Here is a 19333-nt window from a genome sequence, read left to right as displayed (position 1 = left end):
AGCCTTAGTCAGCAGCCCTTCCTTTGATATTTCCTCACATTTCATTGTTCAAAATGACCCTTCAGGTGTCTTAAAGCAATGACATAAAAAATAATGGAGAAAAAAGATCAAGTAAGGAAACACAGAACAAACAATCTGCATTGCAGTGCAAGTGAAAAAAGAAAAATAAGAAAGTAGTTATGGCTAAAATGAAACAAACCCTTTTAATTTGTCTGGTCAAGGCGAAAATTAAACTAAATTAAGCACATGTATCTATGAGTGAAAATTGCTATCCATCTTGCTAAACACTTGACTTTAATATCAAGATCTTTTTCCAAAGTAAGCAAACACCATATTTTCTTTACGTTACATACACAAATCCTTTTTTTTTCCTTAAGAACAAAAAGTTAAGACACAAGTACAGCTTTCCTTACAAAAGCCATTACTTTTGATGCAGTGTAAGATGAATTATTTGATTTAATTACTTACTAAACTCATTAAATTCTACAAAGCATGTGGTCAATGGAATGCCTTCCTCCCACAGAGGTCTGAAACTCTGTTCCTTTCCAAGGAAATTCTAACTATGTACAAATCTTATCTTCTTTCATACAGAAAACGCTGAAAATCTCTTGACCTAGAACTCAAGACATCTGTCAGATCTAGGAGACATAAGGTAGAGAAAAACACAACATTAATACACAAGGACGCAATGCCTGTTAAAAACATGATTGGATTTGCAGAAAAACCTTGAAAGCACATGTACTCAGAAAATATTTAAAACACCTGGTGAAACATGGATGAGGGAAGGGGGGAATACAACCCCATAACATAACATCAAATTAAAATATTTCATTAAAATATTTTTCACCCTTAGTAAAACATTCCAACTTTGAAAAAGAAAAATGGAAATGAATGGAGCAAAATCCTAGCCCTGGGAGAATTCAAAAACTGAAGATGGTACATGGCACAAATTGCTCAGTATGAGTGAAGTTGATGTACTGCCTTGAGGATTTGAGGAGTAATTTAATATTCAATTCAGCCTGTAATAGCAATATCATGCAAGGAATCATTCTGAGGAATGAAGTAAGAATCCTAGAAGCTTGCTTGCACAGCAGCAGTCACACCAGGTAAACAGTGCATAAATATTGGTATTACAGTACTACCATGAACTTGCAGCTACTGAGAACTTTAAGGAAATTCCAGTACAAAAGCACAAACATGTTTACACACACACACACTGTGCTCCTCCATAAACTCATTCCAGTGGGAGTGTACTTGGACAGCCCTGTGCCACAATGGGAAGACTGAGGGGTGAAATCCCATGAAGCACCCGTTCCCCTTCCTGCACTCCAGGGCATTCTCCTGGGCACGGCCACCCTGCTGCCATGCAGCAAACCTGCTGCCTACACCCTAAGGAATGCAACTGCTCTCCCCTAGCACCACCATGGACACAGTTCAAGCACACACTTTTTTACACACATAGAATGGGTTGGATTGGAAAGGACCTTAAGATCATCTAGTTCCAACACCCCTGCCATGGGCAGGGACACTTCACACAAGACCAGAGTTTGTACTCTCCTCTTCCATGGGCTTTCTGGATTTGCTGCCACCACAACATACTATTGTACAGATAAGCTGCCAAAAGACACACACAATTAAGGATAAACTCGTCAGCTAACACAAGAAATACGCAGACCAAGCTGTAATAAACATTTATGCATATTCTCAGCTGCAGTTTCACTGAAGCTTTTTTACCCTTCACTTTTTAGAGGCTAGGTTTAAAACAGTTCCATTTTCTCTTCTTTCCCTCCATTACTTCTTACACATGGCTTCTTCGCTTACTTCTCCTGTAAGCCCTGCTCATCATGGAGCCAGAGCTCTGGCAGAGACCCTCTCCCTGATCCTTCAACTACACATCCCACACCCCTGGTCACTGCTGATCTGCAAACTGGAAATACTGAGTACAAGCAATAACTGCAAACAGATTTCCCCCAACCCTGATGGGTGGACAAAGTAAAAATACCTTTTTCATTGTAATGTTCCATTTTAAGCAACACAGCAAAGAGCTATGGGAAAGCAGGATTACGGTAAGATTTTGCCCACTTATGTTTTATTACTTTAAAGGCGAACTTAAAACAGAGGTAGAGGTAAATCACCTACATGTACAATACTCACAGAAATATTGCCTACTATGTCAAACTAGAGCAGTAACTTTATTCACTCACTTAATGGATATGTCTCACAAATAAATGTCACACAGTTCATTTGAAAAGACAGTTCCATAATTTTTTTCAGTGCAGCACTCCTAGTCAGCCCTTCATTTTTATTTATTTTTCCATGAGTCAAGAGCCCAACTAAAATTTTAAATAAAACATGAAGAGACTTCACTACGCAAGACCCTTCAGATGGAAATCATTGTGAAAGTCAGGCAGTGCTTGACCTAAAATCCCTCTGTCATCTAATGAAGGTCTTAAACACCAGAGCTTAAAATGGGTTGGAATAGAAGAAAATAACATCACTTTTGTATTCAGTGGAGAAGCTTGCATATGCAGAAAACATTTCTGAAGTTCTGTTTGTTCCAAACAGCCCAAAAGCAGAGAGATCAAGAGAGAACTTACTGAAAACCATTGAGAGATTGTTTATTATATAGTACTGGTTAACAAGGCACGTGTAACCATTCTCTAAATTGTCATTCACTAAAAATGAACTGCAAGCATTGCTTCAAATGTTATTTCATTTGAAACAGTCTCAGCAGATGTTGCTCACATTTATTCTGCTTGCAAACCTGCAAAGGCATTTACTTTAATAGCCATATTCGAGGGATGGCTCCTTTCCCCAGCCACCCATTCAGAGCCTGAGCATAAATACAGACAGCTTTCCTTTCCCAAGCCCACAGGGAGCCAGCATCCTCTGAAGAGCAGTAAGGGCAGGATGTCCATAACTCCCAGGCACTGCACAGTGCATGAGGGAATGGGGTACAGAGGCACCCAACTGAATAAAGCAGTAAAGACAACTCAAGTCCTTTGGTGCTCATTATCTCCATGTCATGCTTGTTCCCCAGATTTACACTGGCTTTTCAGTGTCACAGGACATAATCTGTTATTCTTCAAGGTCTGAGAACATGTGGCAAGAAACACTGCAGCTGCCTCTTTGCAGAGGTTTATCAATTTGGGAGCAGCACCACAGAAAGTGACTAGATACCAGCATCAGACCCAAGGCAGATGATGCTGTTGGTTTAACCATAAAATTCCATGGAAGCTTCTCAAACACAATTTTACTCTAAAAAAAAAAGCTTAAATGGGATTATCTGCGTTCATGACTTACTGTCCATAACCCAAATGTACTTACCTAGCATAATTATGACTGTGTAGGTACTTCCTTGGGACACATAAAATTGCTCTGTGGGTCAAATTAAAAACCTATTTGCTTTGTACGACGTCACTTAGCCTTTCTCTTCCAAATATACAAATGTTCATTTTTTTAAGGCAATGAAAGCAACATCCTATTTCATAAAGAAAAGAAATTTGTCATATAAAAATTTACAGTGTGAGGTAAATCATATACAGAATAGGATTTACAAACATCTATTTCCTAACTGGTCAACAATGTTCCTCCCACAGTGCACTTAGTTTAGGCCACACTCCATGTCATCCTGAAGATGAAATGGGTCAGATGAACTCACCCCAAAAGTGCCCATTCCTCTCGAGGAATCAGAAAGTGGGCTGCCTCAAGTATTTAGCTCAGATGCAGAACCTGAAGTCTGTTGACATTAACCTCATCCACAGTGCCTGCATTGAATTAGCTGATTTCCAGCAACTGCCAAGAGTCCCAATTTTACTTCTAGTTGTGAACAGTGCTGTACAGAGACCTGAATCACATCCAACCCCTCAGGATAAGGTTTTAATGGTTGGTCAAAGTTTGCTTTGAGAAGCCTTACTCATATGCACAATTTCCAGAAGCTAACACAATACCTAGCTATTGTTCCCTTTGCCCAGCCCTTTACACTCTGCATGCAAGTAGTAACACAGATATTTTATCTTAACCCTAGCACCACTTTTTGCTTTTGTTTGTAAACCCACTTGGTCCCCAACTCCCTTCCCATATATACAATCACTTCCAGTTTCTGTAAATCAAAAAATGTTGACAGAATTAATTACCTAAATCCATAACAGAGGCAAGAAACAGACCTGGAACACAGCCCGAGCTCACATCCACCTCCAATCCTAAAGAGATGAGCTCTGGCACCAGCCCAGGAGGTGAAAGCCCCCACAGCAAGCTGGCTGCTATGTCCCAAAGGGGGACCCTGGCTGCTCCCACAGTGTCATGGAGGGAGCCCTGACAGCCCAGCAGTCCTAGATACTGAGCTGCACTGAGCCAAGCCATGACACAGGAAAGCAGGCTCCTGCTTCAGCTCAGCTCAGACCAGGTTCAGGGGCTCAAGCCAGGTTTGTCACTTCCATGGCATCCAGTGCTGTTAGGGGCCAGAATATTTGGAGAAAAGTTCTTCTGAACACATAAGCTTGATTCTCACCGCAAATGTTTAATCTGCCCCTAACATGAACCCACAGCATTTCTGAAGCTGGAGCTCATCTAACATACACAATTCATTTAAGATTTACAAGAGATGGGTGGGAGAAAGAACAAACTTTATCTTTTTTTAAAGTAGGAAGTAAGGCAATAAATTAATGCAAAGTTGTTTCTCATCCACTCCTTTTTCTCCGTATCATCTTTCAGTCCTTTTCAGTGGATCAGAGAGTAAATAAAAAAGAAACTAAAAAACAAGCCTATACAACTAGCAGCCATCTGTCCCTGTTCCATCCCCCTCAAAAGAACATGTCAAAAAACACAGAATTTAAAGCATCCTTTTCCCAGTAATCACCAAAAGAGATGGTCTGTCTCCAAAACACATCCCCATCTGAAAGAGTTCACATGCTGCAAATGCAGTAAAGAAGGGAGCAAGAAGATCTCTTGTGAATTAAGAACAAAAGCAAGCAACAATGCTCTCACTGAAGTACACTGAAGTAGCCTAATTAAGGATATACTTAAAGTATAATATTTTACAGCCTTGAGCTTGTGGCCAAAAATACCAAAAAATACTGGGGGAGGGAGAAGTGTGCATGCACTAGCTCCTGCACTGAACACAGGGTAACCCTGTAGACAGCATGAAGCAGAGACCCCAGCATTCACAATGCTCTTCACGAGCCCGAAAAACACCCTTCCCGTAAGATCACCCCGCTTAGGACTAAGCGAATAATTAAGTACATTTGACAAGCTCTGCATCCTCTCCTTTCGGCAAATTGCAAGTCATTTTGTCAGCAGTCCACCCCACCGGAGACCAATGCTGTTGCCTCAAAGCAAAGTAAAATACAGGCAGGATACCAGTTACTCTCATGGACTGGTGGTTCTGGGTATTAAGGATGCCTTGAAGCATACTGTTCTATTGCATTCAGAACTAGTACCTATAAATACTGCAGGAGAATTTTTGAAACTGTTGGATTAAAAAAAAAAAAAAAGTGTAATATGAACACATGCCTCTATGAAGTAAAAAATTTCACAGAGTGGTTGCCTGCACCATGAAAAAACATTCCCTACTATTTCAGATTCATGCTCCTTGCCTTTACTGTGCTCCTTCTTGTTTGCTTATAGTGCAATAACAAGAAATAGAGGAGTAGTCAAGAAATCATCTATAGAAAGTGATATTACATTTATTGCATGTGAGTGGTATTACATTTATTGACACGTGAGATGCCAAACTCCATAAACAAATAATGTTATCACAATGGGATTTAACCCATGGTACAGTACAATGGACTTCAGCAGTTACACTGTAATGTTTGATTGGATAAAATGGCATTACATTTATTGTATACATAAAAATACAGTTCCCTAAAGGAATAAGTTACCTTTCATTTAAAGAGGGGAAAATAAAACCCAGCAAACACAACCACCATCACCACACACACACATACTGAAATGTTCTCAGAATACAGCTGCAACTTCCGTAATAGCTTCTTTTTCAAGTTAAATCTATTTAAGATGTCCAATTTAGACTAATACCCAAACCTGACTTCTTAAACTGTTCACATTCAATAGTTTGTATCTTCATAACCCTTATTTATTATCTCTCTTGTACTATATTCTGTAGCTATGGTACAAAATACCACTAGGTATTTGTACACAATACCATATTTTTATTACTACCCACTATCAGTACCCAAAGACAGAAGCCCTCACCATATGGAAATGCCCCATGATTACTTAGGTTTCCTGTAGAGAATTCAGTTAGTTCTAAAATTCATTATTTTTATTGGTTTCAGGTATTTTTTAATCCTACTAGAAGAAACAGTATTTTGTTTGATGGTATACTGAGAAGATTGAAGATATTAAAGGTTAATTTAGAAACTTAAGCAGTTTAAAATCCATTTGTTTTTACAAACGTGTCACGGCCTCATCAAAAACACATGGTTTTTAAACTACTTAACAATCCCAAATTAACAGCAGAGCACTACGCTTGCAGAAAACGCCAACTGGAGATCACTCAAGTCAGAACCGTGCTGTAGAATGAACAAATTTAGTCTCACGGAAGAAAGCAGCACCTGGTGCTGATTTTTTGATTCAATAACTCTGGCTTTAAAACAATCACATCCTTGATAGAGCTACAGGGATAAATGAATACGAATTCCTGAAGGGCAAGAGCACCAGAAGGTGAGGAAACAGACTTTGCTAAATCTTCTCCTCAAACTCAGATGCATGAGAAACCTTCCTTATTCAGCTGCCAACAGCTCAATGCAAGCCTTCAGTTTGAGGTTCTTTTCATATTATTCAACACAACAAAGGAAACATCTGAGAAAGAACCTGGCAACGAAGTAAAAGTGGGAATGGGTTAGGAGAAATGGGTTAGGGAATCTTTTGAAAATCATTCCTGGAACTGCACTGGAACAATGGCACTTGAACACCAGCTGGTCATCAATGAAATTTTCTGACCAAGGATCCACCATTGAAAGCTGACATGACCCAAAGGTCAGTGGTGCTAGTGGAAAACCTCACATTGACATTAGCAAGCATTGCCTGTAAAGCCATAGTCTTTCATTATAATGAAATACTTTTAATAATTCTAATTTCTTGCTTCCTTAGTTCTTCAACATTTGAAATTATTTTATTTCCATATATAAACCTGACTCACAGCTGAATATGGAGTCAGAGAGACATAAGTAAGAATGAAAACATCTCTAATGGACATTTGTGAGAAAGAGTGCTGAAGCCATTATCATTTTTTGAAACCAGAACAAATATGAACTCACCTATGCAGTTCTTACCAACATATGAACATGAAGCGCTCCAAACCTTTAAACAAAGGCACTTAAAAATATTAACAAAGCAATTCTCAGCTTATGCAGTTGGGACTCTAGATAAACACCTGTATCAGATCTGTGAAGTGCCATATTTAAAACAGCAATTTTAAAGTACTTGAAATTCACACACTAATTTATGTGCTCACACATTTAACTGGTTTGCTTACTATTGGATTTTTCTGAACACTCAGATTGTGAGATGCTAAGAAAAGAGACATGCATATTTACAATGGACGCAAGTGGCCCACCTGTGGATACCAAGCGATGCTGGCTTAGCGAGAAACAGGACAGATCCACCACCACCAGCCAGCTGTCCTCCTGTCCTACAGCACAGGTCAGTGCTCAGCAGGGCACAGAAGAATGTTTTGTTACACGAGGTGTAAAAATGTTTAGCCCTTCAGGTTACAAAAAGGAGCTTTTTGCCCAGGAAATGCCAACTTCCCTTCTCTTAGTAGACATGGATAAAGAGAAAAAACAATATATCTGAAGACTAGGACCCCACCAGTTTTTAACTAAGTACACCAGTCCTTCTGATGATTGGTTATATTGTCCAAAGCATCTTATTCTTTGTGCTCTACAACTTGTTTACAATTTCTCCAAATCTGGCACCACAAGTGGTCACTCCAGCTTAAATCTTTCTGCTGACAAATACTTTAGTGAGCCTACAGCAGCATTTGCCTTTGATCCTTTGATGGAAGAGCATAATGTCCAGACGCACTATAATAGTGCACTCAATGCCCAGATCCTTCACCCAGTACTACCTTGCAAATTACAGTTTTCTTTCTAGATGCAGTGACTGTGCATACCTCACTGATTTCAAAAGTTTTTAAAAATGTATGAAGTGAAATGCTGAACTGAAACCTTGACATCCACAGTGCTTGAAAGTCCATCTTAGTTTTTTATGCAACACTCTATATTCCAGTCCAGATTTATTAAAACAGTGAATGGCCCTTAACCTAAATGAGCCCTTAGATACAATACTTGATATGTTCTACTAATTTACCAGCAAACTACTGAACACCACTCAAAAAGCAGAGAGATCCACAAATTCAAAGGCAAGCAAGGTCATGAACTTTAATATAGCAATGAATTCCCAGTGAGTCTCTGCATGCATGCATTTATCTGTGAGGAATAAACTTGTGCTTATGGCAGGGTAAAAACACACATGCACAGAGGGAACCTTGGAGCAACAGCCATGCTGCTGAGTAACAATGATGTGAAGCTGCAGCAAGTTCTCTGCTTCTCTGCACTTTGAGTACATCTTCACATGCAACTATGCACTCATTTCATAATATTCTCATCTAGAGCCTTTTTTTTCTAGTCCCATAGTCTGCTTCTATGACAAGAATATGAAACTGATGCTGAGAATCCTACTAAAATCTATAAAGATCACTTCAGCAAATATATCAGTGGAGTACAGCATTTCCAGCTAGCTCTTAGTAATTTCTTAAGACTCCTCTGGCCAGTGTTTCGGGGAGATGCCTACCTTCAGTCTTTAGGAGAACCTTACAGTTACTCTGTACCTCATTTTTAAGGAGCTGACACACCTACCAAAGACATTCTGAAAACAAAAACAGCAGTTCTGTGAAGGCACGGTCAACTGGTCGGTGTCCCACTGGCACAGACTAGTAAAATACTAGACTATGGTGGGAATCTGTACATGCACAATACACTTGCACAAGTCTCTGTTAGGTATTTCACTAAGAACATCATTTGCTTTTACAAATAATAGCTTTAGGAAATAAAGACTTGAATTTTATTAATTATCTTTGGAGTCACAGAACTACATGGTAATTTCAGCAGGTGGAATAGCTCTCTGGAGGTCCTTTGGTCCAACCCCTCCACACAAAACAGGACCAGGTGGATCAGGTTGCCCAGGGCCATGTTCAGTCAAGTTCTATCCATCTCCAAGGATGGAGATGCCCCAACTTCTCTGAGCAGCCTGTTTCATTCTCCAGGTGAAAACTGTTTCCCTAATATCTAACTGGCATTTTCCTTGTTACAGCTTGTGCTGCCTGCAGCAATAGCATGCTCATGTGAGAAAAGGCTGGCTTCTCAATACCCCCACCATTAAACAGCTACAGAAAGAAAGATTTCCCAGCCCCTTACTCTTCTCTACATTGGACCAAGGGAAACAAAATACCACAACACATAATTTAAACCTCTCTTAATGTTGTTTCCCAAATAATGTTATATATTAAAATTTCTTTTAACTGTAACAGCTGAAAGAGGGGGACTTGTAGCATGTAATCACACCAAGACCAAGAACTAAGACCACCCTTAGCTATTTTACAGAACTAAATAACTTAAAAGGAAAACTAGACAAAGAGATGACCCTTTTCACAATATCTCATGGAGCTGGAAAGGGATTTTATTTACAATATTTAAATGCAGTACTATGAAACAAACAACTTGGTTCACAGGCAGTGCACCCGCTGCTGAACTGTCACCGCCTGACATCCTGTCTTATCCGCCAAATTGCTCATTAGGTTTGGCAATTTTCACCTGCGCCTCCAGTTTATATTTCAGCAGGGAATAAACATCAGTCTGCTTTAACAATCTTCTGCAGCGAGCTTCCAACCTCTTCTCAGAAAGCACGCAGGCATACACAAAAAACGCCTTGTGTTCTGTATGCTTAAAAAAAAAATGCAGCTCGACTGATGAAATAGAAAAAGGGGAAGTTTAAACTGGGTAACAGAAAAGCAGTAAAAAACAAAGAGCTAGATAAGAAACATAAATAAATCAACTGTTTGTATTGATGGATTGTGTTTTCAGATTGCAAAACAACACAGGGGGTATGGGCCAGCCTCACTTTTGTTTCCACATTTAGATGGGAAGATTCAATTTGACACAACCCCCCACGTGCAAAGTACAGGCTGTGTTTGTGCATGGGAAAAGAGGAGTCCAGATGAATATTACTTCTCCAGCTGGACCTGATCTAGCTAACCTTTCCCTTGCTGGGAGAGGAGCGATGGCGTGATCTATAAACAAACAAAAGGGTAGCATGGCAACCAGAACAAAGAAACGAAAATCTCAGCAGGCCCTTCAGCCCCAGCCTAATGTGCTGAGATGCTGCCACCGAACGGAGACTGCTCCTCTGTACCCCTCAGATGCAGGTGAGTGGTAGCAGAATGGCACCAAGCTATGCTTCAGCCAGGGAACTGCTGAGGAGCATAGCCCAGCTTGTGAGCAAAAAGCACCAGAGATGTAAAACAAAATGTCTAAAATGCTATAAACCAATTTCAGATGGAATACTGTTTTTCATTTGTTAGAAGTAAAATATTCACCGCCAACCCTGCAATTAGCTAGAAAATTACAATAATTACAGCAATTTTGTATCCCATCTCCAATCCAATTAATAGATATATGACCTTGTCAACATGTGATAATCAGGATCTGCATCTACCACAAAACTGGATGGGTTTTATTTGCTGAATAGAACTTACACAGTAAGAAGATAATTATTTGAAATATTGAGAATACCATTTGTATGCTATGCTTCACTTCACAAGTTATAAAGGAAATACAATAAGGATATTATTTCCATTTTCAATGTATATTTAAATGAAATTCTTGAAATAGGTATGTTTAATACAGGATAATATTACTGGACTGGGATTCTAAGCCTGTGATTTGGAACATTTAAAAACAAAATATATCTAATTGTCAGCATTAAAAAGAGGGGAAAAGAAGGAATTCGCCAGATAAAAGAACATCTCTGATTTCTGATAACATTAGTTATGACAAATTTTCCCCCATTTTATTATTGCATGCTTTTATAAAGAGTGTCCGAAGAGCTATAATTCTTACCAACAGTATTAAAAGTCTTCTGCATTTCTACAGACCTTTATATTGTAGGGTCTCAAAGCAATTTTTGGCCATTTTAGCTATCACTGAACTAGCTCAGTATTCCATGTATTTTCCAGAATGACACCAAAGATGATAAGTGAGCTGCTTAGTATATCATTGAATTTTATCTGCACTATATGATTTTGATGCACTAACACCAATGTACTATATAATACACCAGATAATCACATTACGGAGAAAATGTGTATGTATTTGCCTGCTCTAACACCACCAACACCACTACCCCCCCCCCCCCCCCAAGTTGAGAACCCATGAGGACTGCTTTTTGGCTTATGCATAGAAATGAGACATGCACTTAGCAGTGTCATACCCTAGTGACAGTCAAATGGAAGGGTCCTGAAATGCCAGGATACTTATTTATCCTGCCATTAATCCTTCCCCTAATTTAGTTTTGTGTTGTAATTAAACATATTTATAGCTTGAAGAGACACGTGTTAAACTAAACATAAGGTAATTATTAAATGTTGCTCCTTTAATTTTACAGAAAACACTCTGGTATAAAAACCCCTCAAACTTTAAACAGAGTGGTAACTTTTCCATCTGCAATATACCTGATTACTTAAACACAGATTTTATCCATTAAAAGTACACCTACAGAAAATTAATCTCTTGATAATTCCAAATAGCTGTTTTAAAAACTGTAGCTGTAGAATATCAAAGAACTGACTTACTAACTTCTGCTATGAATTTTCTGGAGCGGAGTCACTACTTCAGAAGTTCACTGAGTGAAATGACAGACACTACACATAAGAAGGAACAATGCTTTATCCAACATTGTCTTGTTTGCATGGTATTTTTAACAACAATGGAAATTACACAGTAAATTTAGTGGCATGATTTATCTTCTCAATAAGCTGAGATATTCAAAGATCCTGCCTAAGCAAGAAATGTGATATGTAACTCCTGCTTCATGGCTTTGCAACAAATGCTCCTCATGTTGAAATAAACGAAGGGATGTTCCTGACTGGTTTCTGGTTTTTAAAGAAGTGTATTTTTGCAACACAGTAAATGCATGTATCAGCAGGTGTTTTTATAGAAAGGTGACAAGCATAACCTAGCAACATTGACAGGTTCAGTAGAAAGTGCTTCTATCTTTAGTTTCTTCTTATCTTTTTCTTCATTAAATGTAGGAAAACTGGAAAACTGAGAACTACACTGCAGCAACTACATTTGGAAACTTTGCTGTGATTTTCAGGGTGAGGACAATTCTAAATTGACAGCACAGAAGGACCTTATTGCTTCTAAAAGCAGTTTATAAATAATTTATTAAACCAGAAAGGTTTGTTTACTTGCACGCAACAAGTATTTACGTAGTTTCTCAACTCTGATCAGTGTTCAATCAGGATAGATAATGAATCATTTCCCCAGCAGCATTAATGGGTAACAGCACTTGGCATCCTCAGAAGTTAAGACGAAACACATCAAGATGTTAAGAACATTTACTTACTTGCACGAAGGACTGAAGGGGTGACCTCAATTTCACTTGTTGCTTGGTAAGGCTGAAAGGCTGATGCTGCGTTGGAGCCAAGCTCACTGCCAAAGATCTCTGGGCTTTGCGTGCCTGTGGAGCTGGCGCTGGTGCCATCACCTCCATGATGTGGATCTTGCTCATCAAATACAGCCACGAGCTGCAAACGACAATTTAATCTACTGTTAAAAAAAAACAACTTTCAGCAACTTCAAAGTGCTGTTGTAGATCAGCATTTCATCATTTCTTTCCTCCAAAGACCAAGAAATGTCTATCAACAGAGATGTAGATCAATGCCCAGATCACAACATCATCACCCATTAACTGTATAGTGCAAAGGGTTGACAGTTCTGATGGAAGATGAAACCCATCCCTGCAAGCCACAGAATGAATGGCACCAGGTCAGGAAAGGAAGGGTCACACCTTCCCCGTCAAACAACTTGATCTTACCCAGAAATGCAGAAAACTATCTGAGTGCCAATCGATATCTGTGCACTGGAATTTATCACTTGTGATTTGATACTTCTATGTGAATCATTACTACAAAACCAAATCATGAGCAAAACCAAATTATTATAGAATAAAAATATACAAGAAATCATTTTAATATACACTGAAAGCTACAGACAAAATACAAAGCCACCCAAAAGTGTTATAATCACTGCAAGTAATCATCTAGTAATCTGCTACATACCAATCAATTACCTATTAATATGATTTAATTGCGGGCTTCCCTTGCAAAATTTCTTTCATCATATTTTTGGAGATACTTCTGTATTTGTTTGCAGTCTAATTCTCCAAGATAAGCCTAAGAACTCAAGCCCAACTTGAAACTTGGCCAAGTCACCAATTTAATAAGGATTTACTAAATCTCTGTTCACCATTGCAAGGGAAACAGGAAAAACATCAGTGTTTTTTGGTAAATCTGAGTAACTCTTTTCCCGCTGTAAATGAATGGTTTTATTTGAAACATATAATTTATCCCAATTTATCTTTGGTGACCTCCTAGAAATGGCCATCTTTTATACACATTTCTTTATAGAACTTAATTTTCAAGATGGGTAAAAAAGTTTTATGGATAACAGCATTCTGCAGTCCATAAATTAATCTATAATGTAATGCCTGAAAGACATTTCCAAGAAAACATTACATTCTTCTGTCCAAATTGGTAGGGTAAATGCAGCAAATCAACTTAAACCTACACTGATCTCTGCAAATTGTTTATTTTGTTATAACAACAATTAAAGCTTTGTATGATCTCAAGGAACCAGAGATGTCATTTTCTCTTTTTTTTTTAAGTGAATTTGACATCATCTCACCTTACAGATTTTTGTATTAGTCCCTTTACTCAAATCTAACCTACACAAACACTGGTAAAAAAAATTAAAACTGCAACTGTAAGCCCAAGTGGAAACAATTTGGGAACTCAGCTTTTGAAAGTATTTTCAGGCATTAACTTTTTTTAATGAGTAGTTCTGAAACTGCAGAGAGTAGCGAATTTCTGCCAGTAATTCCATACCTAATACAAATTTCGGCTCTGCCATGCGCAAAACAGAAGGAATGAATCGGTAATGGGCAAAACGTCCATGCTCTCTTCAGTGATATATCAAAGGTAGGGAGCAAAGGGAAAACCAGGCTGCAGTTGCAGACAGCTAGAACATGTTTTAACATACAATTCATTACCTTATGATTGAGAAATCTGTACACACAAGAGAATTGACATCTAAAATGTCAGTATCTCAGGAGTACTGGAAATTTAATGTTCTATCACATTGTGAAATACCAGTGCTTACAAAAAATTGAAGCGTATTTCTCCAAAGAAACACTTCACTCATAACACTTTTACTGCTTTATAACAAACTAATTACCAAACTCCAGCAACTGAAGATAAATCAATCCACAAGCAAAGATGTGTAAAGTATTAGAACAAACCACAAATGACGTATTTAAGAATTCTAGACATGAAACATCAATTTTTTTTTCTCCTTTGCATGGCACATTTCAAGATAAATTCCCAAATTATATTCTGTTCCTTTGAGGCTGACTGAAAAATATTACTCCACGCATGCTGCTGCAAGCATTTTATACGTGTTATATACATGCAAAAAGGTATGTGCATATAAATCTCTATATACATATTTTCTACTGTAAGTTGCCTCCAGCTTTTTGACCATTCCAGACAGTCTACAACATAGAACTTCAGAACATCTAAAACTGAATGTTTCTTATTTCAAGCTTAGCTTTTGATCTTATATATATATTTCCATAGGTATTTGCTGTTTTGACAGCACCAAACCTTCAAATGGCTTCAGTTCCATTAAAAAGCATACCAGGTTGCAACATTTTTGCATACATGTGAAGAAACACAAGCCACGTTAGTTTTCTCCAAATCTAATTAGCATTAGGAATGCAGGTTGGGAAGTTCATTGTAAAACAGCATGACAAAGGTACACTCATTCCTCACAATAAGCCAGGAGTTCTTCATGACTGGAAGACTTTATGTGAATAAACAATGTTGGATCTTGATTTCCAGTGCCTGGTATGCCACACTGTGGATGATGAGCTCACAGGAAACAAGGACAGCCAAAACACAGTCTACTGTTTTCTGATATTCAGCATTCATTTCTGATTTCTACAACACATTTTATTTTAATCAAGGGAAATTCTTTAAGGAAAAGAAATACACACATTTGTACCTCTGGAGGCCCAGAAATCACACCCTGACTACCATCTTTGCAGGAACAATAAATAAACCAAATAATATACGAAGAGATACCTTACAGCTACTTAAAAAGAAGCTACACAAGTGGACCTACAAAGAATCCTTTGCAGCAAGAATCCACAGCAATAAGCACTGCTCTATGCCAGGGAAACAAATGGCCTGTCAGTGAGATGCCAGTCATGTTTACAGGCCAAAGTGATGTTTTTCATTTGGCAAATCATGGAACACAGATTACTAGACCAGGTTTTATCAGCCTTAAAGTCAATGGTAAACCTATGGTATTTTGCTAGGCTCTATCAGATTTACAAAGAGAGTAGAACACAAAGATTACTATGTTTTCTAGAAGCAACATCTTTGCTGTAGGGAAAGTGCTCCCATGTTGACTTTTTATTTTAAAGAAAAAATACATTACTGTAATTACCATAACTATGCACATTGCCAGCTTTCAAATGCAAGGAACTGCATTCTCCTTTCCAGAATCATTCTATGATTACTTCCAATAGCTAACATGAGCTGTGCCTCCTGTACTCTGTCCTTCAGTTTTAGGTCTCAACACCTCCAGTGACCTGAGAAACTCACCACACCATCCATTATTACATGGAAGGGATCAGTGGAAGTGCTGAACAAACCATAACAATGCATAAAGAAAGAAGAAAATAGCCTAGCTGTCCATTATTAGGTCAATATTAGCTCTTTAAAAGATCTTCTACCAAAATTCACCAAAAAGTGAAGCCATTTCTCTTGTTTGAATTAGTTGGGTTTTTTAAAAAAGACAACCCCACAGCCAAAGATGAAATGTAATATCAACAATAATAATTAATAAATAATAACAGTAGTTAGAATAATAAGTTATGTCCACCCCTCTGTTACATGGGACCTGAACTTGAACGCATCAAAGACATGATAATGCGGTTAAATAGTTTACAGCAGTTTTAATCAGTGTAACAGGGTAATAGGATACAGTACTTGCATTTTTCAATCACTGAACTACAAATTTGGAAATGGGAGATAAAATCAAGTAGCAACAAACCACTGTCTTCGCAAAGCAAAAATAATAAATGATAAGCGTCACTTAGACTGGCATATTTACATTTCTAATTATAATACTGCAAAAGCAACAGAAAGGAGGTTTCAATACAGATCCATATCCTGCATCCATGTAAGCTGGCACAGGAAGAATCCTCACTTTGACCAACTAAGAATGTGGTCCCTATTACAATATATAAGCATACAATGAAAAAGAAAAATGAAGTTTCCAATATTCAGCAGCACTTTCAAATGTATACACGGCAGCTTTGCTTAGATCATAACTTATGGAAAGTTTCATCCCACTTCAGCAATGGAATTAGAGCAAGTCTTTGAAAGGTCGATATCCATAAACTAAAATGCTCCTATTTATTAAATTCCAGAGCAAGAAATATAAGCAATCTTATATAAATTATCAACAAAAGGTATGATTTTTATCAAAAGCAACAAAACCAACATTCAGTGTTTGACGAACAGCAATTTTTAAATAAAATACAAAGAACTGCAGTAATCCTCAACAGTACTCCCAGTGAGAAAAAGGGTACTTTTCAGTATATTTTAAGAGTCGGGGGGGGGTGGGGGGGGGGGGGGGTGGGGGGGGCGGGAGGGGGGGGTGGTATTGTTACCATCATTCTCCGAAGACCAAAAAAAAATAATATATATATAGTACAGTTTAAAAAACAGCAACTAACTTGACGCTCTTCTTTTTTGACTGGTAAAGACTGTTTCTAAAGCAAACAGAAAAAGAAGGGGGAGCAACATAATTTAATTATTTTAGCTAAATATACTGGTTTCATCAAGCAAACAGGGTCCCAAGAAATGATTCTACACCTGAGATATCAAAACAATGTTTTGATGAGACACTTTTGGCTTTGGGATAGGAGGAAGGCATTCCAGCAGGTCACTAAATTCAGCTCTCTGTAGCACATCTGACTGACTTTCCTCAACATCATGTATAGAATTAATTACACTCCAACCATTAGTTCTTTCTAAGAAAAGCTGAAAGTAGCTGAAAGTGTTACTAGGATGAACTTCTCTATAACTCTGGGATTCAACGTATCATACTAACCAGGTTATATTTACTTATGTAAATAAAAAGCAAGAAGACTGATTTATTTTAATATTGACACAGCAGTCTGCATTCCAACATTACTTATTACAATTTCTGTCTATTTAAAAGTAATTAAAAATTAGTAAACACATATGCAGTCTTAATTAATAGACAAGATTAAGTATTTGAATGGTAATTAACTGGATTAAAAAACTATTCACACCAGTAATGGTTATTTACATTTTCATTAAGTACTAAAACCACATAAAACAATTCAATATTATCAAATCATGCACTTAGGTCACCTCTCTCCAGCACAAGACCAGAAATCCTCCACCCCACAGAAACTCATAAGGCTAGAAACTTTTGCTGTATTTTTCCCCCACAATGACAAATAAGGGTGTCAAAAAGATGACTTGAATTTTGTATATTCCTAGAGTGTAAGTCCAAATTCTGTTAATTCTTTCATAATATTTATTGATGAATCTGACACCAACTCACATGTAGGCACCAGTAAATATTTCACACTTATTTTAACATCAGTTGGGATATAGCTCCATTCTTCTGCTAGAAAGACAGCAAGTGACCACAGGATGTGAAAACAGGATTTGAAGATCCTTCATACCTCTGCAATCCAAGTGCACACTTTTTAACACAGACTCAAACTGAAATCCCTTATCTTTTACAATGATTAGGAGCCATTTAAAATATCTGATTTCTTCTCCCCAGAAGGACACTCATCAAGATACTTTCAAAGAATGACATTCCAAAATTGTTTCACTGCTCAGTAACCAGTTGCTTGGCAGTTGATCTGTTGAGCAGCCAGAAGTATCTTTATTCCCTTGGCTGAACCATGCACTTTTCCTCTTGACCCATACCACAGTTTCCAGATGATATCTTCCCTTTCACAGCTGGTTTGGTCTTCTGGCATTTATGCTCCACATCTTCTCCTGCAGGATGGCCATTCACGCGCAGAACTACCTTTCATACACAAGACCAGCACTAACACAAATTCAGTGACTATATGCAGACTTCCAAACTCAAACCTTTTGTTTGATGCGTGGGAATTGGATGGGGGGAAGTGGAGCAGCATGACTGATGCAAATTTGATCATCCTTCATGTCGCTTCTCCTCACTACACTAAGCTACCCCTGTGCTGTCTGTCGTCACATCACAACCCTTCTGAGCCAGCTGTCAGTGCTAAAGCAGCCCAACACCCACTACAGGTGAGGCACCCACACTGGCAACAATTGCTGTTCTCAGTTTATACTTAATAACTGAACCGGATAACTTTTTCACATGAAACTTTGGTCCTTGGAAGGAGAGACTGTAATGGTCCAAATGAGATTCTAAAATCTAAACTAGCCATATCAATACATCTCCACCTAAAATAGCTAGTTCCAGCATTTCCCCTAAAACCTGGTGCCAGGGCGTTAAGCCCAGCCCTGTCCTGCAGTCCCAGTGTACAGGTCTCTGCCCACACTTTTTGACAACCACCTGATCTGCCGATGTGAGAGATTTTAATCACTCAGAGCACTGCCATACACCCTCAGATCTGTGCAGCAAGTATCTGGAAAAAGTTTATGGAGGAGGCTGGCAGAAAACTTTAACACGAGCAGCACTGGCCTTCTTTCCTCAGAAAAAAGCTTTTTCAGTTGTAAGCAGGGCAGGTCAGTGAACTCACAAGGCAGCTACAAAACTGACTCTACAATTCTGCTGCAAGGAGCTCAACTGAAGTAAGTAGACTGCAAGAGAGTATAAGCAGATTTCTATAGTAACATGGGGTATACTAATTCAGAGTTGGCAAAAACCAGTCTCTGTGTTACAATGCAGAGCTAAAAGAGCACTTGTTTAGTAATGCCCAG

At 38.3% G+C, this 19333-nt stretch overlaps 1 protein-coding gene across 14 annotated transcripts in view; it reads right to left on the bottom strand.

The window, feature by feature from the left end:
- PARD3 (par-3 family cell polarity regulator) overlaps positions 1–19333 on the bottom strand; it is a 451464-nt gene that overhangs the window by 288239 nt on the left and 143892 nt on the right. For all 14 annotated transcript variants that reach the window (XM_061468050.1, XM_061468055.1, XM_061468051.1 and 11 more), the window contains exon 3: positions 12649–12829. In XM_061468050.1, the coding sequence (XP_061324034.1) occupies positions 12649–12829 (181 nt within the window). The remainder of the gene's footprint in view (positions 1–12648; positions 12830–19333) is intronic.

This window comes from Pezoporus flaviventris, unplaced genomic scaffold (assembly GCF_033815535.1).
Source record: "Pezoporus flaviventris isolate CSIRO_AGI_PZ_B2104156 unplaced genomic scaffold, CSIRO_AGI_Pfla_v1 ptg000047l, whole genome shotgun sequence".
Classification (NCBI taxonomy): Eukaryota; Metazoa; Chordata; class Aves; order Psittaciformes; family Psittacidae; genus Pezoporus; species Pezoporus flaviventris.
The sequence above is the reverse complement of the archived record's forward strand: the minus strand, read 5'-3'. Positions and strand labels throughout refer to the sequence as shown.